This window comes from Camelina sativa, chromosome 17 (assembly GCF_030686135.1).
Source record: "Camelina sativa cultivar CO46 ecotype springtype chromosome 17, ASM3068613v1".
In the NCBI taxonomy this organism is placed as follows: Eukaryota; Viridiplantae; Streptophyta; class Magnoliopsida; order Brassicales; family Brassicaceae; genus Camelina; species Camelina sativa.
In genome coordinates, this window is record NC_141896.1 from 11,800,272 (window position 1) to 11,823,275 (window position 23,004).

Genomic DNA, 23,004 nt, shown 5'->3' on the forward strand with positions numbered 1-23,004 from the left:
AAATTATTTAAACTTTTATAACAGCTAACCAATTAGAATTCCGATGTTGGGATTTATATGAAGTGATATTCTTTCTTTTGTTTTTTTTCTTGGTCAGAACTTGATTCTATTACAACTTGATTCTGTTATAATATTCCAATGTTTGATTTTAATATTTATATCCAAATGGTATAACTAGCCAATATCGAATTTGAAAGAGTTCAAACGCTTTTGATAATGGCTGCCCGAACTTGAAGATCTTCGACTAGAGCCTTGGTGGTCTTGATGGTGACCCTACGAATGTACCATGAAAGCGGTGGAAAATTAAGATAAGAAGATGGCTTAAAAGACTGGTCCACTGTCACTCTCGAGCCAATCAATCCTTTTCCGCCGGTACATTGTCTATACTCTTCTCGATTCTTTGGCAGCCTCGGCTTGCAATAGCGACTGTTGTCTATGTACCATGGCTCTATTTTCCACTTACCATTGAACTCTTTGAACATCATATTCTTTTTCGGAATCAGATATAGTGCCTGTCCACAGTAAGCAACATAAACCAATTTTTTCTTACTTTCTTTTATATCCAAAAAATCTTCCGGACCAAAGACCATATAAAGAAAGAAAAACGTTCCTTACGCTGAAATCTTTTCGGCTCTCGTTGAGATTTAGATGTACCGGGATAGCTCCAGACCACCAAAGGAACCTCCATGGCGCCTCTTTTTCCACTTGCACAAGCTTCTCTGTCGGTCCACGATCGCTAAGAACTTTACTTGATCTGTGTTCCTTCATAAGAAAAATATCACATTCTCAAGTATTTCTCTATTATGAATACTCCAATAATATAATAATAAGAAATCAGAAAATAAATACCAGAATTGGGCGCTTTTTCATCATTGAGTACCATGATGGGTTCTCGTAAGTAGTGAAAATGTCGAAGACTGCTTCAGGAGGCAATCCAATTGTAAATTGTATGTTCATATGGCAAAGATCCTCATATTTTGTCACCTTCAAACATATATAGATGTAAGAAACTTTTTTATATAATATTTCTCTAATTTCAACGGTTTTAATACAAAGGCCATATAAAATGGAAACAAATTTACCTTAAAATAACATATTAAGACAATTTACAATGGATTTCTGAAACAAAAACCTATTTAGGGCCGACTTAAAATTTGTATACATTACATTATCCTCACATTACTCTAGTCTCTACGTACCACACATAAAAAAGGATCATTATTTAATAATTATATTAACTATATTAAGAAAACACGTTAGAATAATTTTAAGTAATAAAAGGGTTACCATGGTCTTTATAGATAAAATAATTGCAGTGATTTTTTAATATGAAAAACAATATAAATGCGGTAAATAATCATATCAAAACAAAAGTTGTAGCTATAATCAGTAATTAAAAAAAAATCAACTCGTTTGGAAGTGAACCCCATAATAATCACAATCATCAACTACTTACGTATGTTTAAGAATCTTTATAGATTTAAAAAGGGGTTCGAGAAATTTACACAAAAAATAGCCTAAGTTAATATTCAGACTCAGCATCGTGATTGTATCACACTATTTACATATAGTTAAGTACTGCATGTCTTTACAACAACAACAACAACAAAAAATCATAAGCGACTCTAAATTTTTTTTAAAAAAAGCACTTTAATAATAATAAACAAATAATAATAATAATAATAATAATAATAAATTGACGGGTTTTTACTTGTTTTGGCTGCTAATAAAAAAATAAGTATGTCAAATCGAGGGTGTAAAAAAACAAGCACTATGATGAGTCTGAATATTAACCTTAGTTAATTGTTTTCATATCTTTAGTTAAATAAATTTTAATGCTCTTCAACACACACACACACACACACAAGGTTTTCATGGTTCAACCGTCAGGCCAAATCTTAGAAATGAGAATTTCTTTGTTGGTTTGATATCTTACCTTCACCTTAGGAGGATAATCATGCCATGCATACTTCTTCTCTGAAGCTCTCCAAAGTTTCATTTGCTTCTTTAATTCCTCTCTGTCCTCAGGATAAGTCTCTGACACTGACTTTGGTTTCACTTTCCCAGATTTCTTGGATTCAGCCTACAACCAACATATATAATCATAACCTAACTACTATAATTAAACGATATAGTAATTTATATTTGATTTGACTTCCTAGAGTTCTCTGATTCATGGAAATGAAACTGACCTTTGTAGGCTGTTTTGTGTTCTGATTGATCAAGCTAAAGCCAGGAAATATACCCATATCTCTCTGAAAATTAGTCCACAAATAATACTATACCTGATCAGGACAAGAAAATTCAAGGAGCTTGTATATGATGAATTTAATATAAACTTGATTTAGATTTAAACAAATATACAAATATGAAAATGAAAGATTATAATAACAAGGGGCTGGTGGTGGAGCAGTGTACGTATACGTTTACATACTGCGAAACAAAAAAAAGTGAGCAGCTCGATTTTAGTGAGTTTTTGACGTAGAGGCAAGACCTAAATTGTGAGCATTCTGCTGTAATGCTGTTCTAACTTGTAAAGTCTTTAAAAAATTCCAATTTTCACAACATGAAACAAAATTTCCCTTGATCAATTTTTCAGAATATAACAGGAAACCCCTACATATTTTCATAAGTATAAACTTTGTCTATTAGTTTTGCAGATTGAGCTCAGACGAGCATACAACTGTAAGATCATGCTTTCTAAGGTCAAATTCCTTTCTCTTATTTGATGGGAAGTACAAAGACTTTTGTGTAGAACACGTACAATACATATAATATAATGGTAACGGGTGAGATCACGTATAATACATATAAACGTGAGTTTCCGCAAAAAAAAATCCATACATAAAAGCATACATTATTTTTATTATTTTAAACCATAAACCATAACTTAATGGTGTTGACTGTTTAACAAACCACAAAAAGAAAAAGCGTTTAAATTTTAACATAGTTGTGATTCGTTGTTTCAAAAATAATAGTTATCATGAGTTGGAGCCATAACGAAATCAAGATGTGGAGCTTAATATTACAAAAATCATAACAGTAATTTGTGATCACCAGATTTTGTGCTGATATTTCATAATCGCACACAAACGTGAGTCTAGAGATCAAATTTTCCCTATAGCTCACTTAACTAGAGAACTCAATAAAGTCCCTTTGAGCTATTCATTACGTAAAAATTAATGGATACCGGAGTTAAGCGTATAACAAGTAAATAACTGAATTCATATTTTGTTCTGGTCATTAAAGTAAATTTTTTTTAAGTTAAAGTCTTGAAGACCTATTCAAGCATATTGATAAGATTCTTGGTGGTTTTGATGGTGATCCCACGGATGAACCAAGAAAATGGTGGCAGATTAAGAGGAGAAGAAGGCTCAAAGTATTGGTCGATCGTCACCTTCGATGCAATCCTTCCTCGTCCACCACTACATTTTTTGTACTCTTCTCGACCCTTTGGCTTGATTTGTTTGCACAAGCGTTCCGAATCTATGAATAATGGCTCCACTTTCCAGCTACCCTCGAATACTTTCATGAACTTCACTTTCTTTTTCTTGTAATTTCCCTAAAATAAAGATATCATCAAACCCAAATTCTAACTCGGACAAAAAGTTAACAAAAACAACTGATTCTTGTAAAATATATAGCATGATATAAGCTTTTTACCGTAAGATCTTTTTGGTTGTCTTCGACAATTAGTTTTATTGGGAGAGATCTAGACAACCAAAGGAAGTTCCAGGATACAATTTTCTCTACCTCGGCAATCCGCCTCGGTCCATCCTTCCTCAAAAGTTTTCTTGGTTTGCTTTCCTTCATAAGAAAGAGATCATACTCTCAAGTATTTGCTATAATCAATAGTCAATATTTGAAAAATACATTGATAAAAATAAAACCAGAAAATTTTTCCCGTCGAATTCTTTAAAGTATTGGTTGTTGAGTGGATTAGCAAACACTAAGTAGACTGATTCAGGAATCCTGCCAACCGTCAATTCTGTGTGTATATGGCAAATGCCCTTGTTTGTTGTCACCTTCAACCATCCAAAATTAAAAGAATAATAAAAAAATATATAAGAAAATTGCTTAACTAGTTTTAACAATTCATCTAAATGCAAGATTTTTATATTTTCTTTACTAATTTGCTATTACCTTCATCTTAGGAGAGGGATTTACCCATGGATGCTTTTTATCTTCATCTATCCAAAGTTTTGCTTGCTTATCCACTTCATCTCTATCATAATATTTAAATTCTAACGGTGGCTCTGAATTAGATTTAGCATTCTCAGATCTCTTGGACTCAGCCTACAAAAAAAAAAAAAAAAAAAAAAAAAAAAAAAAAAACAGAGTCATAATCACTTTCTATCTATTTGACTTTCTTGGGATAATTTTCTGATTTTTGATGGAAATAAATCTAACCTTAGGAGGCTGTTGATTGTTCTGATTGATCCAGCCACCAAATCCACGAAACACACTCATTTCTCTCTCAAGTGATTAGTCCACAAAGTCGCAAATGACTATCCGAAGCTTACGGTTTTGAGAATTTTTTGATAAATATTTGTGTTAGATTTAGAAGGAAAAAAAAAACAAAGATGACAATATGATAATATTGGAGAAGTGTACGTTACGTATGGTGAATCAAAGAAGTGAGCAGCTTGATTCTCATGAGTTCTTGACGTATAGGCAAGAAGCCAAGAACAACATGAAGACAAACAAAATGAAGGTTTTAAATCACATTTCTGTGTTTCTCTACGTCAAAAGTTTAAAACTACAAAATCATAATTGTACGTAAAAGCTTAACATGAGATTTTGTTAGCTGATTTGGCAATACATTCACCTTAGCAGGGGGATATTAATTACTAAACTTTGTATATATTGATTGTTTGTTCGCTAAATGAAAAATACGTAAATTTACATTTTTCAAGCTTAGTATCCCACTATGCGGATTTTAAATATAGCATTTTGTGTCTAATACTACTGCCAAAATAGAAGTGGTAAATTAAATGCCAAATGTTAAGGGGCTGGTTTCAAGCGTCTCGGAACATGATACTTGCATCTTGAATTTGTTTGAGCAGTCTTTTTGTGGTTTTGATGGTGATCCGACGAATGTACCAAGATGACGGTGGTAGATTAAGAAAAGAATATGGTTGGAAGTACTGGTCCATTGTCACTTTAGATGCAACCTTTCCTTGTCCGCCGCTACATCTTTTGTATTCTTCTCGACTCTTTGGCTCTCTCTCCTTGCACAAGCGTTCTGAATCCACATATAATGGCTCTATTTTCCAAGAACCCTCAAATACTTTCATGAACATCATTTTCTCTTTCTTATATTTTGCCTACCCATAAGCAAGAGAAACCCCAAGTTAATTAAGTTTCCCTAACAGGAAACAAAAACTGTATGATTTTAATTTATAAGAGATATAAGGAAAGTTTCTTACTGTAAATTCTTTTTGGTTTTCATCAGCAATTAGAGTAAACGGAAAAGCTCTATACCACCAAAGAAAGTCATAGGTCAGAGCTTTCTCCAACTGCACGACCTGCCTTGGTCCATCCTTCATCAAAACCTTTCTTGATTTGTTTTGCTTCATAAAACGAAAAAAAAAAAATTATCACACTCTCAAATATATATATATTTCTATCATTAATACCACATTTGAATCATAAAATATTAAGAGAAAAAAAAAAAAAAAAAAAACCAAAAGTTCACGCCCAGTCTCATTGTCGATCCTGAAGAAAGGAAAGTTGTTTGGATTAGCGAACAAATCGTAGACTCCTTCAGGAGGCAATCCCACTGTTAACTCTATGTGCATGTGGCAAAGACCCTTTTTTGTTGTCACCTTCAAACATCAACATATAAGATTTTTTTTTTCTTTTATTAGTTCCACAAATTCCTTTTGAGAAAACAAATCATATATATTGAGGTTTTAATTTGTTTGCTGATTTAGTCTTATACCTTCACCTTACCAGGAGCATCATACCATGGTTTCTTCTTTTGTGCATCTCTCCAAAGTTTTCCTTGCTTCTTGGCCTCCGCTTTGTCATAATAAAATTCCCGTTTATTACTACTATCTTCCTCTGACACTGAATTAGATTCAACATTTTCAGATTTCTTGGACTCGGCCTACAAACAACAAACAGAATCATAATCTAGTTTCTATAAGACTATATGAACCTAATAGTAAGCTAGATCGATTTGACTTTCCCTGTTTCTATAAATTAATGATGAAATATAACTGACCTTAAGAGGCTCTTGTATGTTCTGGTTGATCCAGCCAACAAATCTAGGAAATACACTCATTTCTCTTTAAAAACTCAGTCCAAAAAGTAAATTACCTCATGCAAGAAAGAGAAGTGGCGATCTAAAGCTTGGTACTATATGTTATGCTTTGAGGAATCTTCGATTAAAAGAAAGCTTGATTCAGATTTTAACCAATTTTCAAAATGATAATGAGATAATAGTGTACGTTAGGTTTTACGTACCCAAGAATAGAGGAATTGGGGCAGCTCAATTCTCATGAATTACTAACGTACAGGTGAGAGCTACATCATGTGAGAGGAGACATAATGTTATTATCTGTTTGTGTTACCTGTCTATTTTCACTAAGAAAATGTATATTTTCTGTTATTCTTTTTTTTTTCTCTTCTATTTTTTTTTCCTTTCTGATCTGTTTACGAGTCAGAGAATTCAGTTGATCTTCGATCGATTAGACGCGTTAATAGTTCATTTGCAAAATACGTTTACAACTGATGGCAGCCGACAGGTGTTAATATCAAGGAAATCGAGATCTACCGAGACCAACTAGAAGGATCTTAGCTTTATCATAACTTTACCATCATATCTCTACGATCATGTATAAAATACTCACCTTATATTAATGAATAAACCAAGCCTTTCTATATTATATCAGTTAACAACATATTAGACAAATCAATTAAATATTTCTTTTTATCTAATACTAGTAATGATTAAATCAGAAATTTTCGTTAGGCAAATTTTGTGCTAGTCAAATGTTGTGAACTAAATAATCTCCGCATCATCAAGTGGGAATCGTGGGACCATTGTATAAATGAAACAAAAATGTGTGAATACTTGATCGTAGATGATGAAATCTTTTTTAAAACAAAAAAAAATATATCAAAAAGTTAACCTTGCAAAAGTTAGAAAGAGTATCTATAATAAATAATGCATATAATTGTATTTCTGGATGCCCAAAATTTTTCAGTTCAATACTGATTTGGTTCTAATTCTTTCGGTTTTGATTCTTTTCTGTACGCCACATGTATATAAAATGAATTGGAACTAACCAAACATTCTCTCAAGCAGGTCTGCCATTGAGTGTTGCTTGTCCATACGGGAGAATAACTACTACGGTAATATTGTTAATTTCCAGCCACTCCTGATATATAATCCTCAAACTTTCTTTTTTCATTAACTCAATAAACATTTTTCATTAACTCAATAAACATCTTCAGTAACGTTCTTGAATTTCTAGTCTAATCTAATGTCTTAACAACTACAAATGAAACACATAAAAAACTTACTTATAAAGCGTTTTTGATCGGTTCTCAAAGTTTGTAGGTGTATAATTAGTACTCAGTAGCATTCAACATTTTCTTTGTTGCTTCATCAAACAAGCTCAACTACTTGATATATATTAGGAATATTTACATTTATCTCTAAAGTATTATTTACATTTGTATTTATTCTCGAATAGAAAACTTAGCTTTATCATATCTCTACCATATAAATACTCACCTTATATTAATGAATAAACCAAGCCTTTCTAAATTATATCAGTTAACATATTAGACAAATCAATTAAAATATTTCTTTTTATCTAATACTAGCAATGATTAAATCTGAAATTTTCGTTAGGCAAATTTTGTGCTAGTCAAATGTTGTGAACTAAATAATCTCCGCATCATCAAGTGGGAATCGTGGGACCATTGTATAAATGAAACAAAAATATGTGAATACTTTTATTTATCTTATTTAATTATAAAATTCAGATGGTTATCACATTACATCATGTCATCATTGGTGTCTAATTAATTGTCTATACTCTCTTCTAATTTTCCACTTCACCACGAAATTTTTTTTTTTCTTAAATTTAGCAATGAGCTTAGATATATGACCTTCATTTCATATTTGTGATATGTTTTCCACTGCACTTCTTTCTCTTTAAAATAGAAATTAGAATGATGTACATGTACTACTAGTCATTTTCCAAAATATTATTTTTACCGAAAAAAAAGTAACTAAAAATTATGATATTAAATATTAATCCATTAATTAGCAACTGGCCGGTTGGATAAAAAAAAAAAAAAAAAATCTGAGTTCAGTTGACATTACCTCATCGATTGTTATATAAGAATTGTTGTTGGTAATATCTAAATTCTAAAGTCATAAACAAAAAAGAACTATCTTTGATTCAATAACATCTCTGCATATGTTAGGTCAACAACTAAATATTTACTTTAAATTCGTTTTCAATATCTGTTTTTTTTTCCCACCTTCGTTTTATTCTTGCAAGTAAATGTTTTTATTGGAAGTATTCCAACAATATTCGACGACAATAAAGAAGTCTTCAACATTTTAGCTGTAACGCCCCAAAAAGTCATTATGTATATAACTAAATTAGGAGAGTATATATACTTGTGTTGGTACATGCAAATCAAACATAAACAAATACTACAAGATATTGATCGACCAAATTAGAAGAAGCTTTAAGAGTATTATTATAGTCAAACAAAACATGTGGGAATAGTATTATTTCAAAGAGGCATTTTTTTGTTGACAATTTATTAAATTTGTAATAAACATGTGAAAGAGAAGACTGGACTAAGTCTAAATTAATTTGTTTAATCACGTGGTCTAAACAAAACTTAGTTATGTAAACTATACTACTCCATCTAAGAAGTAACGGAACCGTTAGTTTCAACGCGTAAGTCAAGGTCTTCCACCGTTAGTTTTGACATTCTTTTGACGACGGCTTGAGTTAGTTAGTCAACGTCACACCCTTCGCGCGTGAACCAACAACTAAAAATAACGCAAAACCGTGATCTTCACACAATTTATACGTTACAGAGATAACACGTGGATGTCAAAAAACGCTTCCACGTCGCACCACATGTCAGTATTGTTTTTGCTTTCCCAACAAGTTTTTCGATAATCAGGAATGACGACTTTACCCTTCCGTTTTGGGGGAACGGTGACACGTATGCGAGAGCGAGACAATCACAGAAGCAGGTCACCCACTATTTCCCCGTTACCCCCCATCACGCGCTTTTCCTTGTAAACTGTAAAGTGAACAACAACAAAAGTATATGTGATTCATCTATATTTTTAAAAATATATATATATATATATATGCATATATGATTTGTCTAAATTTATTTTAAAATATGCAAAACAAATATATACTCTGTTTTATTGATATTTTTCTCTTTTCTTTTCAGCCAATATATCCTATTTGCCAGGTATATTAAGAATACTAACTAGTAGACTAAAATAAAATAAAATAAAAAAGGAAATAAATATGGAATTTCTTTAACTATGAAATTATAAATTAGATGACTTACTAAATTAAGCTCATTTCATAAATTAGATGACTTCCTAATATTAATAAAGATGATAAATAATTTTTACCGATTTTGATATTTTGCTATCAACCAAAATAAATCTAAATAAAGAAATATTATTTTTCGTTTGCCTAATTAAAAAAAATGAATAAATAAAAATATTAAAAAGCTACTACTGTTCACATTTGGGTGACTTATCTTGAATCTTGATGAAGCACCAACCATATATATATTGGTCAAGTCAGTCATCTCTTTATTATAAACACACAAAACTAAACTAAAGCCGTCGTTTCAGATTTCTTCTTGAAGAGAGAGAGAGAAGAGAAGGAGTTACACACGGTGAGCTTTGGATCTAAATCGATGGAGGTCGCTTTCCCATCTTCACCGCCGGCGAATTACATCGGCGACGAAAGATTAACAACAGAGATTACCATGGATTTCACCAAATTAGGATTTTCAGAAGAACAACAAGATATTAAAAAACTTGAGAGATCATGGAGTCAACTTGAAGAATCCGTCGAGTTCAACGACGAAGAAGATCAAGAAGATGATGAAGATGAAGAAGAAGAAGAGTTCTCTTTCGCTTGTGTAATAAACGCGGAAGGATCTCCGATAACTGCAGATGAAGCTTTCGAAGATGGTCAGATCCGTCCTGTGTTTCCTCTCTTCAACCGTGACCTCCTCTTCGATTACGAAAACGCCGATCGTCAAAACGACGACGTTTCTGTCACCGACGATAATAACAGACCGCGGTTAAGAAAGTTATTCGTCGAGGATCGTAACGGTGACGGTAACGGAGACGAGACGACGAAAGAATCTTTGGGACCGTATTGTTCTTGGTCAGGTGGGACGGTCGCGGAAGCGTCGCCGGAGACTTGCCGGAAAAGTAACTCGACGGGATTCTCGAAGCTTTGGAGATTTAGAGATCTTGTTTCGAGAAGTAACAGTGATGGAAGAGACGCGTTTGTTTTCTTGAATAATAAGAACAACAACGTCGGTGACAACAAGTCTCGGACTCAGTCGTCGTCGTCGTCTACGGTGGTGGCGGAGAAGAATAAGGGGAAGGAGAAAACGTCAACGTCGTCGGAGAAGAAGAAGAAGAAGATGGAGAAGTCGGCGCATGAGAAGCTGTACATGAGAAACAGAGCGATGAAGGAAGAAGTGAAACACAGATCGTACCTTCCGTACAAACAAGTTGGGTTCTTCACTAATGTGAATGGTCTTAGCCGAAATATTCATCCTTTCTGACTTAATAATCATTTGTCTTCTTAACACCCAAAAAGAAAAAAAAAAGTTTGTTTTTGGATGATTTTTTTGTTTGTTTTATAAAAGAAAAAATATAGAAAAAACCAAATTAGTATTATTTCGTATGGAGTCCCTTACTGTTGTTGTTAAGTATATTGGATTTTGATATAAGCAGAAAGGTGTACTGTTCTGGAGTGTTATGTGAAAAGCTTGGCTTGTATTAAACCATTCTGTATGTAAATGACTTATTAGTTAGAGTTGGTATATGTAATTATTATGCAAAGACATTGAAGAATTTAGTTGAAAGAAGTTTTTTGTTCCAAGAATTGTCTTCTTTCTTGCGTTGTTTGCTATCATAATGTAATTATCATAATGTAGTTTGTTGAAATCTGTCATTTGGTAGTTAGAATTTGAATAAAAACAATATGGTCAATGGTCACTTTCAAAGTAATCGAAAACTAACCCATGTACATTACAAGACATATATATTTGTTGTATGATTTTGCAATAGTTTGATATATCAGCTAAGAAGTGATAAGAGTGAGTACACAAGAGTCAAGAGGTTTAACTGATCCGAGAGATTAGCTCAACTTTTCGAAGACACAAGGTGTTCGTTGATCCGAATAACTTGTCTTACTGACTTTGTTGATGGCTTCCAAAGGATGCAGAAACAAGGGGGCACAATGAGAAGAAGGATGTATCCTTTTCTCATTGATTCCAAACCCAATGAAACAAAGACACCCTTATTCATAATACTTGTAATGATAAATTTAAAATGAAGTTTTGAACCCAAACAAAGACACCTCCAGCTCAAAAGCACACTGACAACCCAAACGAAAGACAAAGCCCAACAACAACTTAAAATGAAACAGATCAAAAGTTTGATTTTGCCAATATACATTTTCGAATGGTTTAAAATATTCTCGTTTCTGTAGGCCGAGATTTTGTTTGACGATAATGGGTAATACAAGTTAGGGCCTAGCTTTCAACTTACTAACACGCCTTAAACTTTGTTTGGAGCCCTAAGCTAAGAAGACTGTTTTAGCTGCATTGTTTTTTTTTTTTTTTTGTGCAACAGCTGCATTGTTTAAGTTCAATAAAATCAAAGGCTGCTATTCACCTTCCAGACTTCCCACTATATGTTGCAGCCTAATAATTTGACTATGCTTCTCCTCATTGTTGCAAATTTGCAATCCAACTTCACTCCTCATGGAGTAAACATGTACAATCCATTTTTTGGATTTTATAGTATTATTTAGAATGTTAAATATTGACATATTTATTTTTGGAAACATCAAATGATTATACCTTTTTTCCAGCAAATCAAATATATTGATATCAAAAAGTGTTTACAAGATTCATAAACATTGGCTAAAGAAATTAATGCAATTTACCAAATTAATAAGTATATACTGTATACACATAATTGGTTTAACTAGGTAGTGCGAACATAAGAAAACAAAAACAAATGCGAAGAAGAGAAGGAGTCACATAGAGAACCAGTGGGGAGAATTAGAAATACTTAATCTATATCATTTGGCTTAACTATGTAAGAAATACTCCATAATCTATTGTATCAATCATTGCGAACCAGTGGGAATTAGAAATATGACCATCGAATATCAGAGTCCATATAAAAACCTAAATAATAATAAAGCAGACACAAATATATAGAAAACAAAATGTCCATAAAATAGATGTCTACATAGAAAAATAGTAAAAATCATACGTTTTCAGTTTTCAACACAAACTGCTCAAAATATACATTTGTTCACTTGGGCAAACCATGCATTGTCAATATTTGACATTTTGGTTCAATTCTTCTTTTTTTTTTTTTGCATGACATATTATTTCTTCTATGCGAACATGTAATTTATCGAATGTCTAATTATTTCCGTCTAATAAAAGAAATGTAAAACTGAAGACGAAAAGGCGTCACATTTGATTTATGCATGTGTAGAAACATTATGACCTGGTTATAAAAACATTTCATTTCTGTTAGTATCAATCATAACCAAAAGGATATTTTAGAAGTACGAGCATCGAATATTTCAAATTGTTGTTCTAAGTTTGAAAATTTCCACTAGCAACTTTCTCCAACAACAACAAAAAAGAAAAGAAGAGAAGAAGAGTACTAAACCAATTAATTGGGTCGTTGACAAAATAATTGAACAATGATATGCATATTTCTTCACGAACTTGAGAATTTTAAAATGGAAATTGGATCGTTGACATTTGATGCACGTTCTTGCACGTTTCTTGATAGTTTCGCGCAGACATGCTTTCACGATTAGTGAGATGCAAGTGAAACAAAAATAAGATGAAAATGGTTCTATATAAAGGCATGCACAAGTAATGTAGAATCACAACACAAAACAAAATCAACGCAGTACTAAAGCAGCAACCAAAACACAAAGAATGGTATCTTCTTCCGGGATGGGGCGCTCAGCCCATCTCGTATATGCTCTTGGTTTTGCTATCATGGCAACAATGGTTGCTGCTTCGTACGAGCCCTACATGTATAGCTCCCCCCCACCACCAGTGTATGATTCTCCTGCACCAAAGGTCGATTATAAGTCCCCCCCACCTCCTTATGTGTATAGCTCTCCACCACCTCCACCAACATATTCACCATCGCCTAAGGTAGACTACAAGTCTCCACCACCACCATACGTTTACAGTTCTCCACCACCACCTCCATATGTATACAACTCTCCACCACCACCACCATACTATTCACCATCTCCAAAGGTGGACTACAAATCCCCACCACCCCCATATGTCTACAGTTCTCCACCACCACCATACTATTCACCTTCTCCTAAAGTCGATTACAAATCTCCACCACCTCCTTACGTCTACAGTTCCCCACCACCACCACCATACTACTCACCGTCACCTAAAGTAGATTACAAATCTCCACCACCCCCATATGTTTACAGCTCACCACCCCCACCATACTACTCACCCTCACCTAAGGTCGAATACAAATCTCCACCACCACCATACGTCTACAGTTCCCCACCACCACCATACTACTCACCTGCTCCTAAGGTCGAATACAAATCTCCACCACCACCGTACGTCTACAGTTCCCCACCACCACCATACTACTCACCTGCTCCTAAGGTCGAATACAAATCTCCACCACCACCGTACGTCTACAGTTCCCCACCACCACCATACTACTCACCTGCTCCTAAGGTTGAATACAAATCTCCACCACCACCGTACGTCTACAGTTCCCCACCACCACCATACTACTCACCTGCTCCTAAGGTCGAATACAAATCTCCACCACCACCGTACGTCTACAGTTCCCCACCACCACCATACTACTCACCTGCTCCTAAGGTCGAATACAAATCTCCACCACCACCGTACGTCTACAGCTCTCCACCACCACCATACTACTCACCTGCTCCTAAGGTCGCATACAAATCCCCACCACCACCGTACGTTTACAGCTCTCCACCACCACCATATTACTCACCTGCTCCTAAGGTAGCATACAAATCCCCACCACCACCGTACGTCTACAGCTCTCCACCACCACCATACTACGCTCCAGCTCCTAAGATCGCATACAAATCCCCACCACCACCGTACGTCTACAGCTCTCCACCACCACCATACTACTCTCCAGCTCCTAAGGTCGCATACAAATCCCCACCACCACCGTACGTCTACAGCTCCCCACCACCACCATTCTACGCTCCAGCTCCTAAGGTCGCATATAAGTCCCCACCACCACCGTACGTCTACAGTTCCCCACCACCACCATACTACGCTCCAGCTCCTAAGGTCTCATACAAATCACCACCACCACCATATGTTTACAGCTCTCCACCACCACCATACTACTCACCTGCTCCTAAGGTCGAATACAAATCTCCACCACCACCGTACGTCTACAGTTCCCCACCACCACCATACTACTCACCTGCTCCCAAGGTCGCATACAAGTCCCCACCACCACCGTACGTCTACAGTTCCCCACCACCACCATACTACTCACCTGCTCCTAAGGTCGCATACAAGTCCCCACCACCACCGTACGTCTACAGTTCTCCACCACCACCTTACTACTCACCAGCTCCTAAGGTTGCATACAAATCCCCACCACCACCGTACGTCTACAGCTCCCCACCACCACCATACTACTCACCTGCTCCTAAGGTCGCATACAAATCCCCGCCACCACCATACGTCTACAGCTCCCCACCACCACCATACTACGCTCCAGCTCCTAAGGTCGCATACAAATCTCCACCACACCCACATGTATGTGTTTGTCCACCACCTCCTCCATGCTATTACTCACCTGCTCCTAAGGTCGCATACAAGTCCCCACCACCACCGTACGTCTACAGCTCCCCACCACCACCATACTACTCTCCAGCTCCTAAGGTCTCATACAAATCCCCACCACCACCGTACGTCTACAGCTCCCAACCACCACCATACTACTCACCTGCTCCTAAGGTTGCATACAAGTCCCCACCACCACCGTACGTCTACAGCTCCCCACCACCACCATACTACGCTCCAGCTCCTAAGGTCGCATACAAGTCTCCACCACCACCATATGTCTACAGCTCCCCACCTCCACCATACTACGCTCCAGCTCCTAAGGTCGCATACAAATCACCACCACCACCATACGTCTACAGCTCCCCACCACCACCATACTACTCTCCAGCTCCTAAGGTCGCATACAAATCCCCACCACCACCGTATGTGTACAGCTCCCCACCACCACCATACTACTCTCCAGCTCCTAAGGTCTCATACAAATCCCCACCACCACCGTACGTCTATAGCTCCCCACCACCACCATACTACTCACCTGCTCCTAAGGTTGCATACAAGTCCCCACCACCACCGTACGTCTACAGCTCCCCACCACCACCATACTACGCTCCAGCTCCTAAGGTCGCATACAAGTCTCCACCACCACCATACGTCTACAGCTCCCCACCTCCACCATACTACGCTCCAGCTCCTAAGGTCGCATACAAATCACCACCACCACCATACGTCTACAGCTCCCCACCACCACCATACTACTCTCCAGCTCCTAAGGTCGCATACAAATCCCCACCACCACCGTATGTGTACAGCTCTCCACCACCACCATACTACTCTCCAGCTCCTAAGGTCGCATACAAATCCCCACCACCACCGTATGTGTACAGCTCCCCTCCACCACCATACTACTCACCTGCTCCTAAGGTCGCATACAATTCCCCACCACCACCGTACGTCTACAGCTCCCCACCACCACCATACTACGCTCCAGCTCCTAAGGTCGCATACAAGTCCCCACCACCACCGTACGTCTACAGCTCCCCACCACCACCATACTACGCTCCAGCTCCAAAGGTTGAGTACAAATCTCCCCCACCTCCATCATACTCTCCTTCTCCAAAGGCTGAATACAATTCTCCTCCCCCACCATCATACTACTAAATTGGTTTTACGTAAGAAATTCATAAATAAGATACCAAGGTTCAATATGTTTCGTCTTTTTAATTATTCTTGGGCATTCTCCGTTTTAATTTCCAAGGTTCATATGAATTCTTTTGGCTATTAAAATTTCATTTGGATTCATGTTTGTTTTTTTCCAGTTGTGTTCAAATTGTCTCCATCCTCATATGTAAGTCTGTTACAAATTAATATATTGAATTTTTACCAAAAGGGTACGACGTTTGTTTCTTTCATTAATCATAAGTCTTTTTGCACAGCGATGATGGTTTCATATATATGTTATGTGATGAAGCGCCTAGACTGATAAAACTTTAAACTGTCTACTAGATTAAGATCCGTGCTAGAGCACGGGTTGAAATTTATTTTATTTATATTGTAATTTTTATATAAAATATAATTCATATGATTGTTTTTAAAGTTTTTTTGGATATAACATTATGTAGTAAAATCATATGCTAAATATGATGCTTAAAAAAGAAATATATTTTGTAAATTTTATATTATTAATGATTTTAGATAAGTACCCGTGCTATAACACTGATTAAATTTTATTTTATACAAAATTTTGTATATTTTATATTTTAAAATAAAATTTTAATATGTTGTATTATTTTATGTATGTGAAGTTATTTCAACAATCTATATTCTATGTCATGACTAGAATGTCATTATATAACATAATTTTGTAAATTTGGTTTTCAAAAAGTGAGTTATTATGTTATGAGTAATTTAATATATATTGTTATACTTTTTGTTTTAATATACTTGTTTTCTTGAAATTATTTCATATTATAGTGACATATTATTGACATTGCTATAACAAATCAATTTAGATTGTTTATATTTTCCAAATTTTATATCAAGTTTTCATATTTTAAAAATATTTCAAAATAAATTATTTAAAGTTTATTCTATTATATAAAATTATATAATTCAACAAAAATATGAAATTGAATTTAAATATTCAAATTTTGACCCGTTATTCAGTAGACTTTTTAATTCAATAGATATTACTTTTAAAGAATAATGTTACTAAAGCTCGAATGTTTTATAGATTGAACAATTTATATTTGTTTTTAAAAATTCAACTTATGGTATATCCGAAAATAAAACTATTTTTAATTATAATAAATAATATGATAATTTGATAATTTATTTGTTTCACAAAATAAACTCATATATAAAAATGAGAGTTGAAGTATAATGATAATTAAAAAATGAATATGTTAAGTTAGATATCAAAAGATTTTATATGATGAATAATTTAATAAAGAAAATTAATATTGTAAGTTAGATGATATCAAATGATTTTTTAGAATATTCTCTTTAAGATTTTCGGAAACAACGTGTTCTAGTAATAAAATCTTCCAAAAATAAATTAAGATTGCACCAACTATTTAAGTTGTAACCAATTAATCTATAACCTATTTGTAACCAACTTATTAAAATTATATAGTCTACAAAACAATGTTGTGTACTTCCTTTTTATTATAAAGGGAATTCATTTGTAAGAAATTATTTGAAAGGCATAGGTATTTTTAATGAAAATACAAAATTATTTTTATTACACAAGCAAAAATATGTCGAAAACATTCATTTCGAATGGTTAATTATAGTGTTTTATCAGGTTTAATATTATACAGTGTTTTAGAGTTATGAATCTCCTATATATAATAACTGTGTGTCTGTGTTTAAAAGTGGTTCTGTATTTTAGCTTCTTTTTGCTTTTCGTAGTTATATATGAAATAAGATTATATATTTTAGAGACACTTAGAAATATAAGATTTTAGTGATTTGAGTTCTTTCGTTAGATATATATACGAATTACCGAAAAAAAAATTTGGATGCATCTCCTAATATTTTAGTGACATGAGTAAAATCTCCAAAACCTAAAGTTCTAAGGAAAAAAAAAAAGTTAATAAAAATGACAGGGGGAGCTTCTCAGAAACCTACTATAAATATAATATTTTTGTTCCTAATTTTTGTTTGATTTTCAATTTTTGTTTAAATATAATATAATATAGTGTAATTTGGGTTAAAACAAAAAGAGGTGACTAAAAGGATTCACACTACTAGAGATAAATAAATTTTACCAAAAAAAACTAGAGATGATAAAAGGGTTCATTGAAATGATATATCCTATATTAATTTTATTATCTTAACCCAAGTATTATTCCGTAAACGTAAGAAATATGGACTCGTTGAATATATATTACTTTTTTTATTGTATCTGTTAATTTAAAAATATCACCATACAAAATTATCTAAAACTTTTTTATATGGTATCGTTATCCATATCCATTGTACGTCAGGGTTTTTTTTTTTTATCTACAGCCGTATTCATTGACGGAAAAAAAATGTACCTGAAATTAAAATCAAGACGGATGCAGAACATATGGAGACATGCGCACCGGAAGAGAGATGATATATAAATGCATTGTTTGTCTCTATGCAGAACATATGGAGAAATGTCGCAGATCTTCTTCGACTATAAATAGAAGAGCAGATAAGAGAGCATCTTCTTGTAATAACTAAAGTTGTATTTTCATCTCCAAGTACCACTCTCAAGGTCCGTACGTGTACGTCTTGAACACTAAATCATCATTTCGTTTTTGTTGTATAGTTTCGGATGATCTCATGTTCTTGATCTCTTTTTTTTTTCACTTGTCTACATGAAACGGTTATTTATAGTTTACTATATCACAACGCATGTTTCCTTTTTTTTTATTAAACCGGATGAATGTACTAGTTTCTCGTATTTTCTTTAGTTTCATTGGTAACGAGTCTTCTAAGAATTTGACAATCTTATGTAAGTTTCTTTTTTTTTTTTTTCTTGTGTAGTGGAACCAAAAAGAAATGTCAACAGAATCGTACGAAGATGCCATTAGAAGACTCGAGGAGCTTCTGAGGTACTCACAAACAAACACTCTCTCCCATTCAAACGATATTCCGACTCCCACATATTAGATTTTGCAGGTTGTGAGATGATCACAGCCGTAGATTACCCTCGTACCCTGTGAATTTGGTTTTTTTATAAAGATATAATATGGTTTTTGTCTTTTAAAATTTTGTTTTAAACATGAAATGGTCAATTCTGAAGTAAAAACGCGGATCTCGGGAACGTGGCGGCTGCAAAAATCAAGAAGTTAACAGACGAGTTAGAAGAACTTGATTCCAACAAGCTAGATGCCGTAGAGAGAATCAAATCCGGGTTTATCCATTTCAAGACAAATCATTTTGAGTACGTAAATGATGATAGCGACTAGTTCACTAACTCTGATTTAATGACAAATCACATATATGTAGGTATCCACCATCTGTGTCAGTGTCACCTACTGATATAAATGATTGTGCTTATCAAGTTAAATGAACTTATTAGTATGTAATTTAGTTATTGAATCAAACGAGCATAAGACAGAAAATTGTTTTTTTTTTTTTTTAATGAATTATGGATTGGTATATGTGTGTCTTGCTTAGATAAAAGAATTTTTTTGAATTTGATGTTTGCTCATTATTGTTATTTGGTTTCATCAATTTCCAGGAAAAATCCTACTTTGTACAATGCACTTGCCAAGAGCCAGAACCCCAAGGTTTTGATTTTACCAATCACTTATCTCATCTTTGTGCTTTTACTTTTCTAGATTGACTTTTCTCTAGTCGTCACAGAAAAAATGGGTGTAAGACAGTAGAAAATGCTTTTGATTTAGCCTTGAATATGGTAACTTTATAGACAAGCAAGAAAAACCCTAAAATTAGAAACGAGGATTAAGACTTGAAAATTAGTAACTTTCTTCAATGTGGTTTTATTTTTTTTCTTTACAGTTTTTGGTATTTGCTTGTGCGGATTCACGAGTTTGCCCTTCTCACATCTTGAATTTCCAACCTGGGGAAGCCTTTATCGTTAGAAACATTGCAAACATGGTGCCACCTTATTGCAAGGTTCGTCCAACAGAAATGAACTTCATCAAGTCACTCTTTTAAACCTTACATAAATCCAAGTTGTTGATATAAGCTTTTGTCTTTGGAAACTTGCAGACGAAATACTCTAATGTTGGTGCCGCCCTTGAATATCCAATTACAGTCCTCAACGTACGTAACAATTAAGTAATAGCCCTTTACGTTAGCATCTATGAGGGATCATTATAGATTATTTCTCTTGTCTTTGCTCCTTATATTGTACATGGTCGGCATAAATAAGATGCTTAGTTAAAAAATTTGATGTGACCTAGTTGCTTGCAAGTCTTTGGCTAACTCTTTATATATCTATCAAACCCTAAGAGAATAATGTTGTCATAATCAGGTGGAGAACATTCTGGTGATTGGTCATAGCTGCTGTGGTGGAATAAAGGGACTCATGGCCATTGAAGATGATACAGCTCCCACTAAGACGTAATTTATCTCAAAGGCTAATTTAAAAAACCATGAGTTTCTTGGCGACTAGTTCACTAACTTTGACTGAAATTCTTGAAATGGCAGTGACTTCATAGAAAACTGGATCCAAATTTGTGCACCGGCCAAGAACAGGATCAAGCAGGAATGTAAAGACCTAAGCTTTGAAGATCAGTGCACCAACTGTGAGAAGGTACGTAACTAAGACAAGATACAATCTTAGCTCTGTTTTTTTTTTTTTTTTGACTTTTGAAGTAGTAAACTGAGATTGCCTCTCCTGTGTGAGCAGGAAGCCGTGAACGTGTCCTTGGGGAATCTGTTGTCTTACCCATTCGTGAGAGAAAGAGTGGTGAAGAAAAAACTTTCCATAAGAGGAGCTCACTACGATTTCGTGAAAGGAACATTTGATCTCTGGGAACTCGACTTCAAGACCACCCCTGTCTTTGCCTTGTCTTAAAATATTCCTACTCAATATTTTCTCTATGTTTCTTCCAAGTGTGTTCTCATAATCTTCTTGTAATTTCATCTTTGCAACTTCTGTTTCAAAAGAAATGAATAAGGCTTCTAAAGAGCACTCTTTTATTTCCAACCTCACTGATACAAAGAGAATATAACACTTTTGACACTTTCTTAGCTTATACACATAGATAAGGCTACACTTAAGCTGACCCTTCAAGAAATGGGATAAACAACAACCTTCCCTGTGGCATGGTTCGTTTCTAAGTATGAAAAGGCATCAGCGACACGTGAGAATGGGAACGGTCCTTTGGGATCAACCACAGGCTTCACCTTCCCACTCTCAATGTATGGGTTTAGTTTCTTCAAAACTTCACCGTCAGATGTCACAACGAATCTAAAACCAGGCGGCGTAACAGCACCGGTCAAGGCCACAACTTTCCCTCCTTCCTTAATCACCTTCACTGCCTTATCACACATCCCTTTAGACAACACAAAATATGATTTAGCCACAACGTTCTGTTCTAAGAAATTAGATACGTCATACGTGTTAATTAACGGTGTTCTGTTTTGGTTCTTTACCAATGGCGTCAAAGACAACATCGTACTTGTCAGGCAAGTCTTCTATGTTCTCCTTAGTGTAATCAATAGCTAAATCAGCACCTAAGCTTTTCACTAGCTCCAGCTTCCCTGTACTCGCTGTTGCAGCAACTTTCGAAGCTCCATACACATGCTTAGCCAACTGTACCAAACACGAATATGAGAAACCAATCAAGAAACCATCAAATCTCTGATTCTTAGATCACAAGTAAACCAATAATGCTAACCTGAATCACAAGGCTCCCTACACCTCCGGCACCATTAAGAACAAGAATAGACTTCCCGGCGGAGAACTCAGTCCTAACAAGACCTTCATCAGCAGTTTCTATTGCCAACGGAAGCCCCGCGGCTTGCGCGAAATCGATGTTTTTAGGTTTTAGCCCTAATAACTTCTCTTCCACGGCCGTGTACTCTGCTAAAGAACCAAACTGCTTAGGACCTTCTAATGCTTTCTCGCTCACGTCTCCGTAAACTTCGTCTCCTTCTTTGAAATTTTTCACCGCACTCCCAACCTTCACCACTACTCCGGCAACGTCGTATCCCGGAACAGTCTGCTCCGACGAAAGATTCCTATGTTAAAGATTCCCAAAACCCTTCAAAGAGAGAGAGAGAGATGGATTTGAATTTGAACTTACCGGAAGAGGCGAATCAGTGGCTTTAAATTTCCCTTGCCGTCGCTTAGCGTCAACGGGATTAAGAGCAGCGGCAACAACTTTAATCAGAACCTGATCTTCATTAATCTCCGGCACAACAATGTTACTCTCAAGCTTCAGAACATCAACTCCGCCGTACTCACCGTACACCCACGCCTTCATCTCTTTCGGAATCGACGCATCCGCAGCGACATTAACTGCCGCTGAAGCGCTCTGATTGCTCGCCGAGATTTTCAAGAACTTCTTGCTGACTGTTTGCACGCCGCAGGATCCGAATCTAACTCCGTTTAATCGGATAACCGGAGTCTTTACTGTGAGAGAACAATGATGAAGAAGAGGCGTCGCGCGGCGGAGTACGGGAGTTGTAGCGGCGGTGGTTGTAGCAAGCGCAGTGTTCATTGTGCCACTAGTTTTTGTCTAAAACGGCTTATCTCTTTCGCTTTCCTCTGTTTTTTAAAACACTCTGTTTCGTGTCTTTATTTGATTGGTCGCTATGTTTTTGTGGTTGTCGTTTTAATCTCACGAAGAGAAAAACTTTTCACGTTGGAGCTGATTTGTGTGATTATGAATGTTTCATAATCTTCTGGAACAGTCTACA

The 23,004-nt window shown here is 35.3% G+C and overlaps 7 protein-coding genes across 12 annotated transcripts; 3 read left to right on the forward strand and 4 right to left on the reverse strand.

Moving 5' to 3' along the window:
- Positions 1 to 48: 48 nt before the first annotated feature.
- On the reverse strand, positions 49 to 2,435 carry LOC104756731 (uncharacterized). Its single transcript, XM_010479360.2, has 5 exons — positions 2,193 to 2,435; positions 1,937 to 2,083; positions 850 to 984; positions 616 to 762; positions 49 to 512 (listed from the first exon to the last, which is right to left on the reverse strand). Exons 1-5 carry the CDS (start codon positions 2,247 to 2,249, stop codon positions 201 to 203), a joined length of 798 nt encoding a protein of 265 aa, XP_010477662.1. The 5' UTR covers positions 2,250 to 2,435; the 3' UTR covers positions 49 to 200.
- Positions 2,436 to 3,001: 566 nt separating this feature from the next.
- Positions 3,002 to 4,569, reverse strand: LOC147923539 (uncharacterized). 2 transcript variants are annotated; one of them, XM_087494037.1, is made up of 5 exons: positions 4,411 to 4,569; positions 4,144 to 4,296; positions 3,891 to 4,025; positions 3,664 to 3,807; positions 3,002 to 3,562 (listed from the first exon to the last, which is right to left on the reverse strand). In XM_087494037.1, exons 1-5 carry the CDS (start codon positions 4,468 to 4,470, stop codon positions 3,281 to 3,283), a joined length of 774 nt encoding a protein of 257 aa, XP_087350163.1. In that variant the 5' UTR covers positions 4,471 to 4,569; the 3' UTR covers positions 3,002 to 3,280. The 2 variants fall into 2 exon arrangements, with proteins under 2 accessions (XP_087350163.1, XP_087350164.1); XM_087494038.1 differs by having other exon boundaries at positions 3,137 to 3,562; positions 3,981 to 4,025.
- A 278-nt stretch (positions 4,570 to 4,847) lies between these two features.
- Positions 4,848 to 6,412, reverse strand: LOC147923540 (uncharacterized). 4 transcript variants are annotated; one of them, XM_087494034.1, is made up of 5 exons: positions 6,230 to 6,412; positions 5,956 to 6,072; positions 5,688 to 5,828; positions 5,430 to 5,573; positions 4,848 to 5,327 (listed from the first exon to the last, which is right to left on the reverse strand). In XM_087494034.1, exons 1-5 carry the CDS (start codon positions 6,287 to 6,289, stop codon positions 5,019 to 5,021), a joined length of 771 nt encoding a protein of 256 aa, XP_087350160.1. In that variant the 5' UTR covers positions 6,290 to 6,412; the 3' UTR covers positions 4,848 to 5,018. The 4 variants fall into 4 exon arrangements, with proteins under 4 accessions (XP_087350160.1, XP_087350159.1, XP_087350161.1 ...); XM_087494033.1 differs by having other exon boundaries at positions 5,945 to 6,112; XM_087494035.1 differs by having other exon boundaries at positions 5,956 to 6,112; positions 6,230 to 6,370.
- Positions 6,413 to 9,730: 3,318 nt separating this feature from the next.
- On the forward strand, positions 9,731 to 11,141 carry LOC147923541 (uncharacterized). The gene has a single exon (XM_087496072.1). It carries the CDS (start codon positions 9,934 to 9,936, stop codon positions 10,819 to 10,821), a length of 888 nt encoding a protein of 295 aa, XP_087352198.1. The 5' UTR covers positions 9,731 to 9,933; the 3' UTR covers positions 10,822 to 11,141.
- Positions 11,142 to 12,935: 1,794 nt separating this feature from the next.
- LOC104756735 (uncharacterized) lies at positions 12,936 to 16,518 on the forward strand. The gene has a single exon (XM_087493962.1). It carries the CDS (start codon positions 13,237 to 13,239, stop codon positions 16,288 to 16,290), a length of 3,054 nt encoding a protein of 1,017 aa, XP_087350088.1. The 5' UTR covers positions 12,936 to 13,236; the 3' UTR covers positions 16,291 to 16,518.
- A 2,149-nt stretch (positions 16,519 to 18,667) lies between these two features.
- Positions 18,668 to 21,286, forward strand: LOC147923542 (beta carbonic anhydrase 3). 2 transcript variants are annotated; one of them, XM_087493965.1, is made up of 9 exons: positions 18,668 to 18,887; positions 19,150 to 19,217; positions 19,409 to 19,549; positions 19,850 to 19,898; positions 20,131 to 20,247; positions 20,344 to 20,397; positions 20,609 to 20,697; positions 20,785 to 20,890; positions 20,987 to 21,286. In XM_087493965.1, exons 2-9 carry the CDS (start codon positions 19,165 to 19,167, stop codon positions 21,152 to 21,154), a joined length of 777 nt encoding a protein of 258 aa, XP_087350091.1. In that variant the 5' UTR covers positions 18,668 to 18,887; positions 19,150 to 19,164; the 3' UTR covers positions 21,155 to 21,286. The 2 variants fall into 2 exon arrangements, with proteins under 2 accessions (XP_087350091.1, XP_087350090.1); XM_087493964.1 differs by having other exon boundaries at positions 18,668 to 18,877.
- LOC147923543 (NADPH-dependent alkenal/one oxidoreductase, chloroplastic) lies at positions 21,238 to 22,991 on the reverse strand. Its single transcript, XM_087493963.1, has 4 exons — positions 22,389 to 22,991; positions 21,981 to 22,304; positions 21,736 to 21,895; positions 21,238 to 21,635 (listed from the first exon to the last, which is right to left on the reverse strand). The coding sequence occupies exons 1-4, from the start codon at positions 22,803 to 22,805 to the stop codon at positions 21,370 to 21,372; spliced, it is 1,167 nt and encodes a 388-aa protein (XP_087350089.1). The 5' UTR covers positions 22,806 to 22,991; the 3' UTR covers positions 21,238 to 21,369.
- Between the last annotated feature and the right edge of the window lie 13 nt (positions 22,992 to 23,004).

Excerpts from the sequence above, each read along its gene's own strand:
- LOC147923543 (XM_087493963.1), bottom strand. The coding sequence starts at position 22,805 with ATGAACACTGCGCTTGCTACAACCACCGCCGCTACAACTCCCGTACTC. Across the intron at positions 22,305-22,388 it reads CCACTGATTCGCCTCTTCCG|ACTGTTCCGGGATACGACGT; the intron begins GTAAGTTCAAAT and ends TCGTCGGAGCAG. Across the intron at positions 21,896-21,980 it reads TAGGGAGCCTTGTGATTCAG|TTGGCTAAGCATGTGTATGG; the intron begins GTTAGCATTATT and ends TGTTTGGTACAG.
- LOC147923541 (XM_087496072.1), top strand. The coding sequence starts at position 9,934 with ATGGAGGTCGCTTTCCCATCTTCACCGCCGGCGAATTACATCGGCGAC.
- LOC104756735 (XM_087493962.1), top strand. The coding sequence starts at position 13,237 with ATGGTATCTTCTTCCGGGATGGGGCGCTCAGCCCATCTCGTATATGCT.
- LOC147923542 (XM_087493965.1), top strand. The coding sequence starts at position 19,165 with ATGTCAACAGAATCGTACGAAGATGCCATTAGAAGACTCGAGGAGCTT. Across the intron at positions 19,218-19,408 it reads AGACTCGAGGAGCTTCTGAG|TAAAAACGCGGATCTCGGGA; the intron begins GTACTCACAAAC and ends TCAATTCTGAAG. Across the intron at positions 20,398-20,608 it reads ATCCAATTACAGTCCTCAAC|GTGGAGAACATTCTGGTGAT; the intron begins GTACGTAACAAT and ends TGTCATAATCAG.
- LOC147923540 (XM_087494033.1), bottom strand. The coding sequence starts at position 6,289 with ATGAGTGTATTTCCTAGATTTGTTGGCTGGATCAACCAGAACATACAA. Across the intron at positions 6,113-6,229 it reads ACATACAAGAGCCTCTTAAG|GCCGAGTCCAAGAAATCTGA; the intron begins GTCAGTTATATT and ends TGTTGTTTGTAG. Across the intron at positions 5,328-5,429 it reads AAAACCAAAAAGAATTTACA|GCAAAATATAAGAAAGAGAA; the intron begins GTAAGAAACTTT and ends GCTTATGGGTAG.
- LOC147923539 (XM_087494037.1), bottom strand. The coding sequence starts at position 4,470 with ATGAGTGTGTTTCGTGGATTTGGTGGCTGGATCAATCAGAACAATCAA. Across the intron at positions 4,026-4,143 it reads ATCCCTCTCCTAAGATGAAG|GTGACAACAAACAAGGGCAT; the intron begins GTAATAGCAAAT and ends GGATGGTTGAAG. Across the intron at positions 3,563-3,663 it reads ACAACCAAAAAGATCTTACG|GGAAATTACAAGAAAAAGAA; the intron begins GTAAAAAGCTTA and ends TCTTTATTTTAG.
- LOC104756731 (XM_010479360.2), bottom strand. The coding sequence starts at position 2,249 with ATGGGTATATTTCCTGGCTTTAGCTTGATCAATCAGAACACAAAACAG. Across the intron at positions 985-1,936 it reads ATTATCCTCCTAAGGTGAAG|GTGACAAAATATGAGGATCT; the intron begins GTAAGATATCAA and ends ATATGTTTGAAG. Across the intron at positions 763-849 it reads TGAAAAAGCGCCCAATTCTG|GAACACAGATCAAGTAAAGT; the intron begins GTATTTATTTTC and ends TTTCTTATGAAG.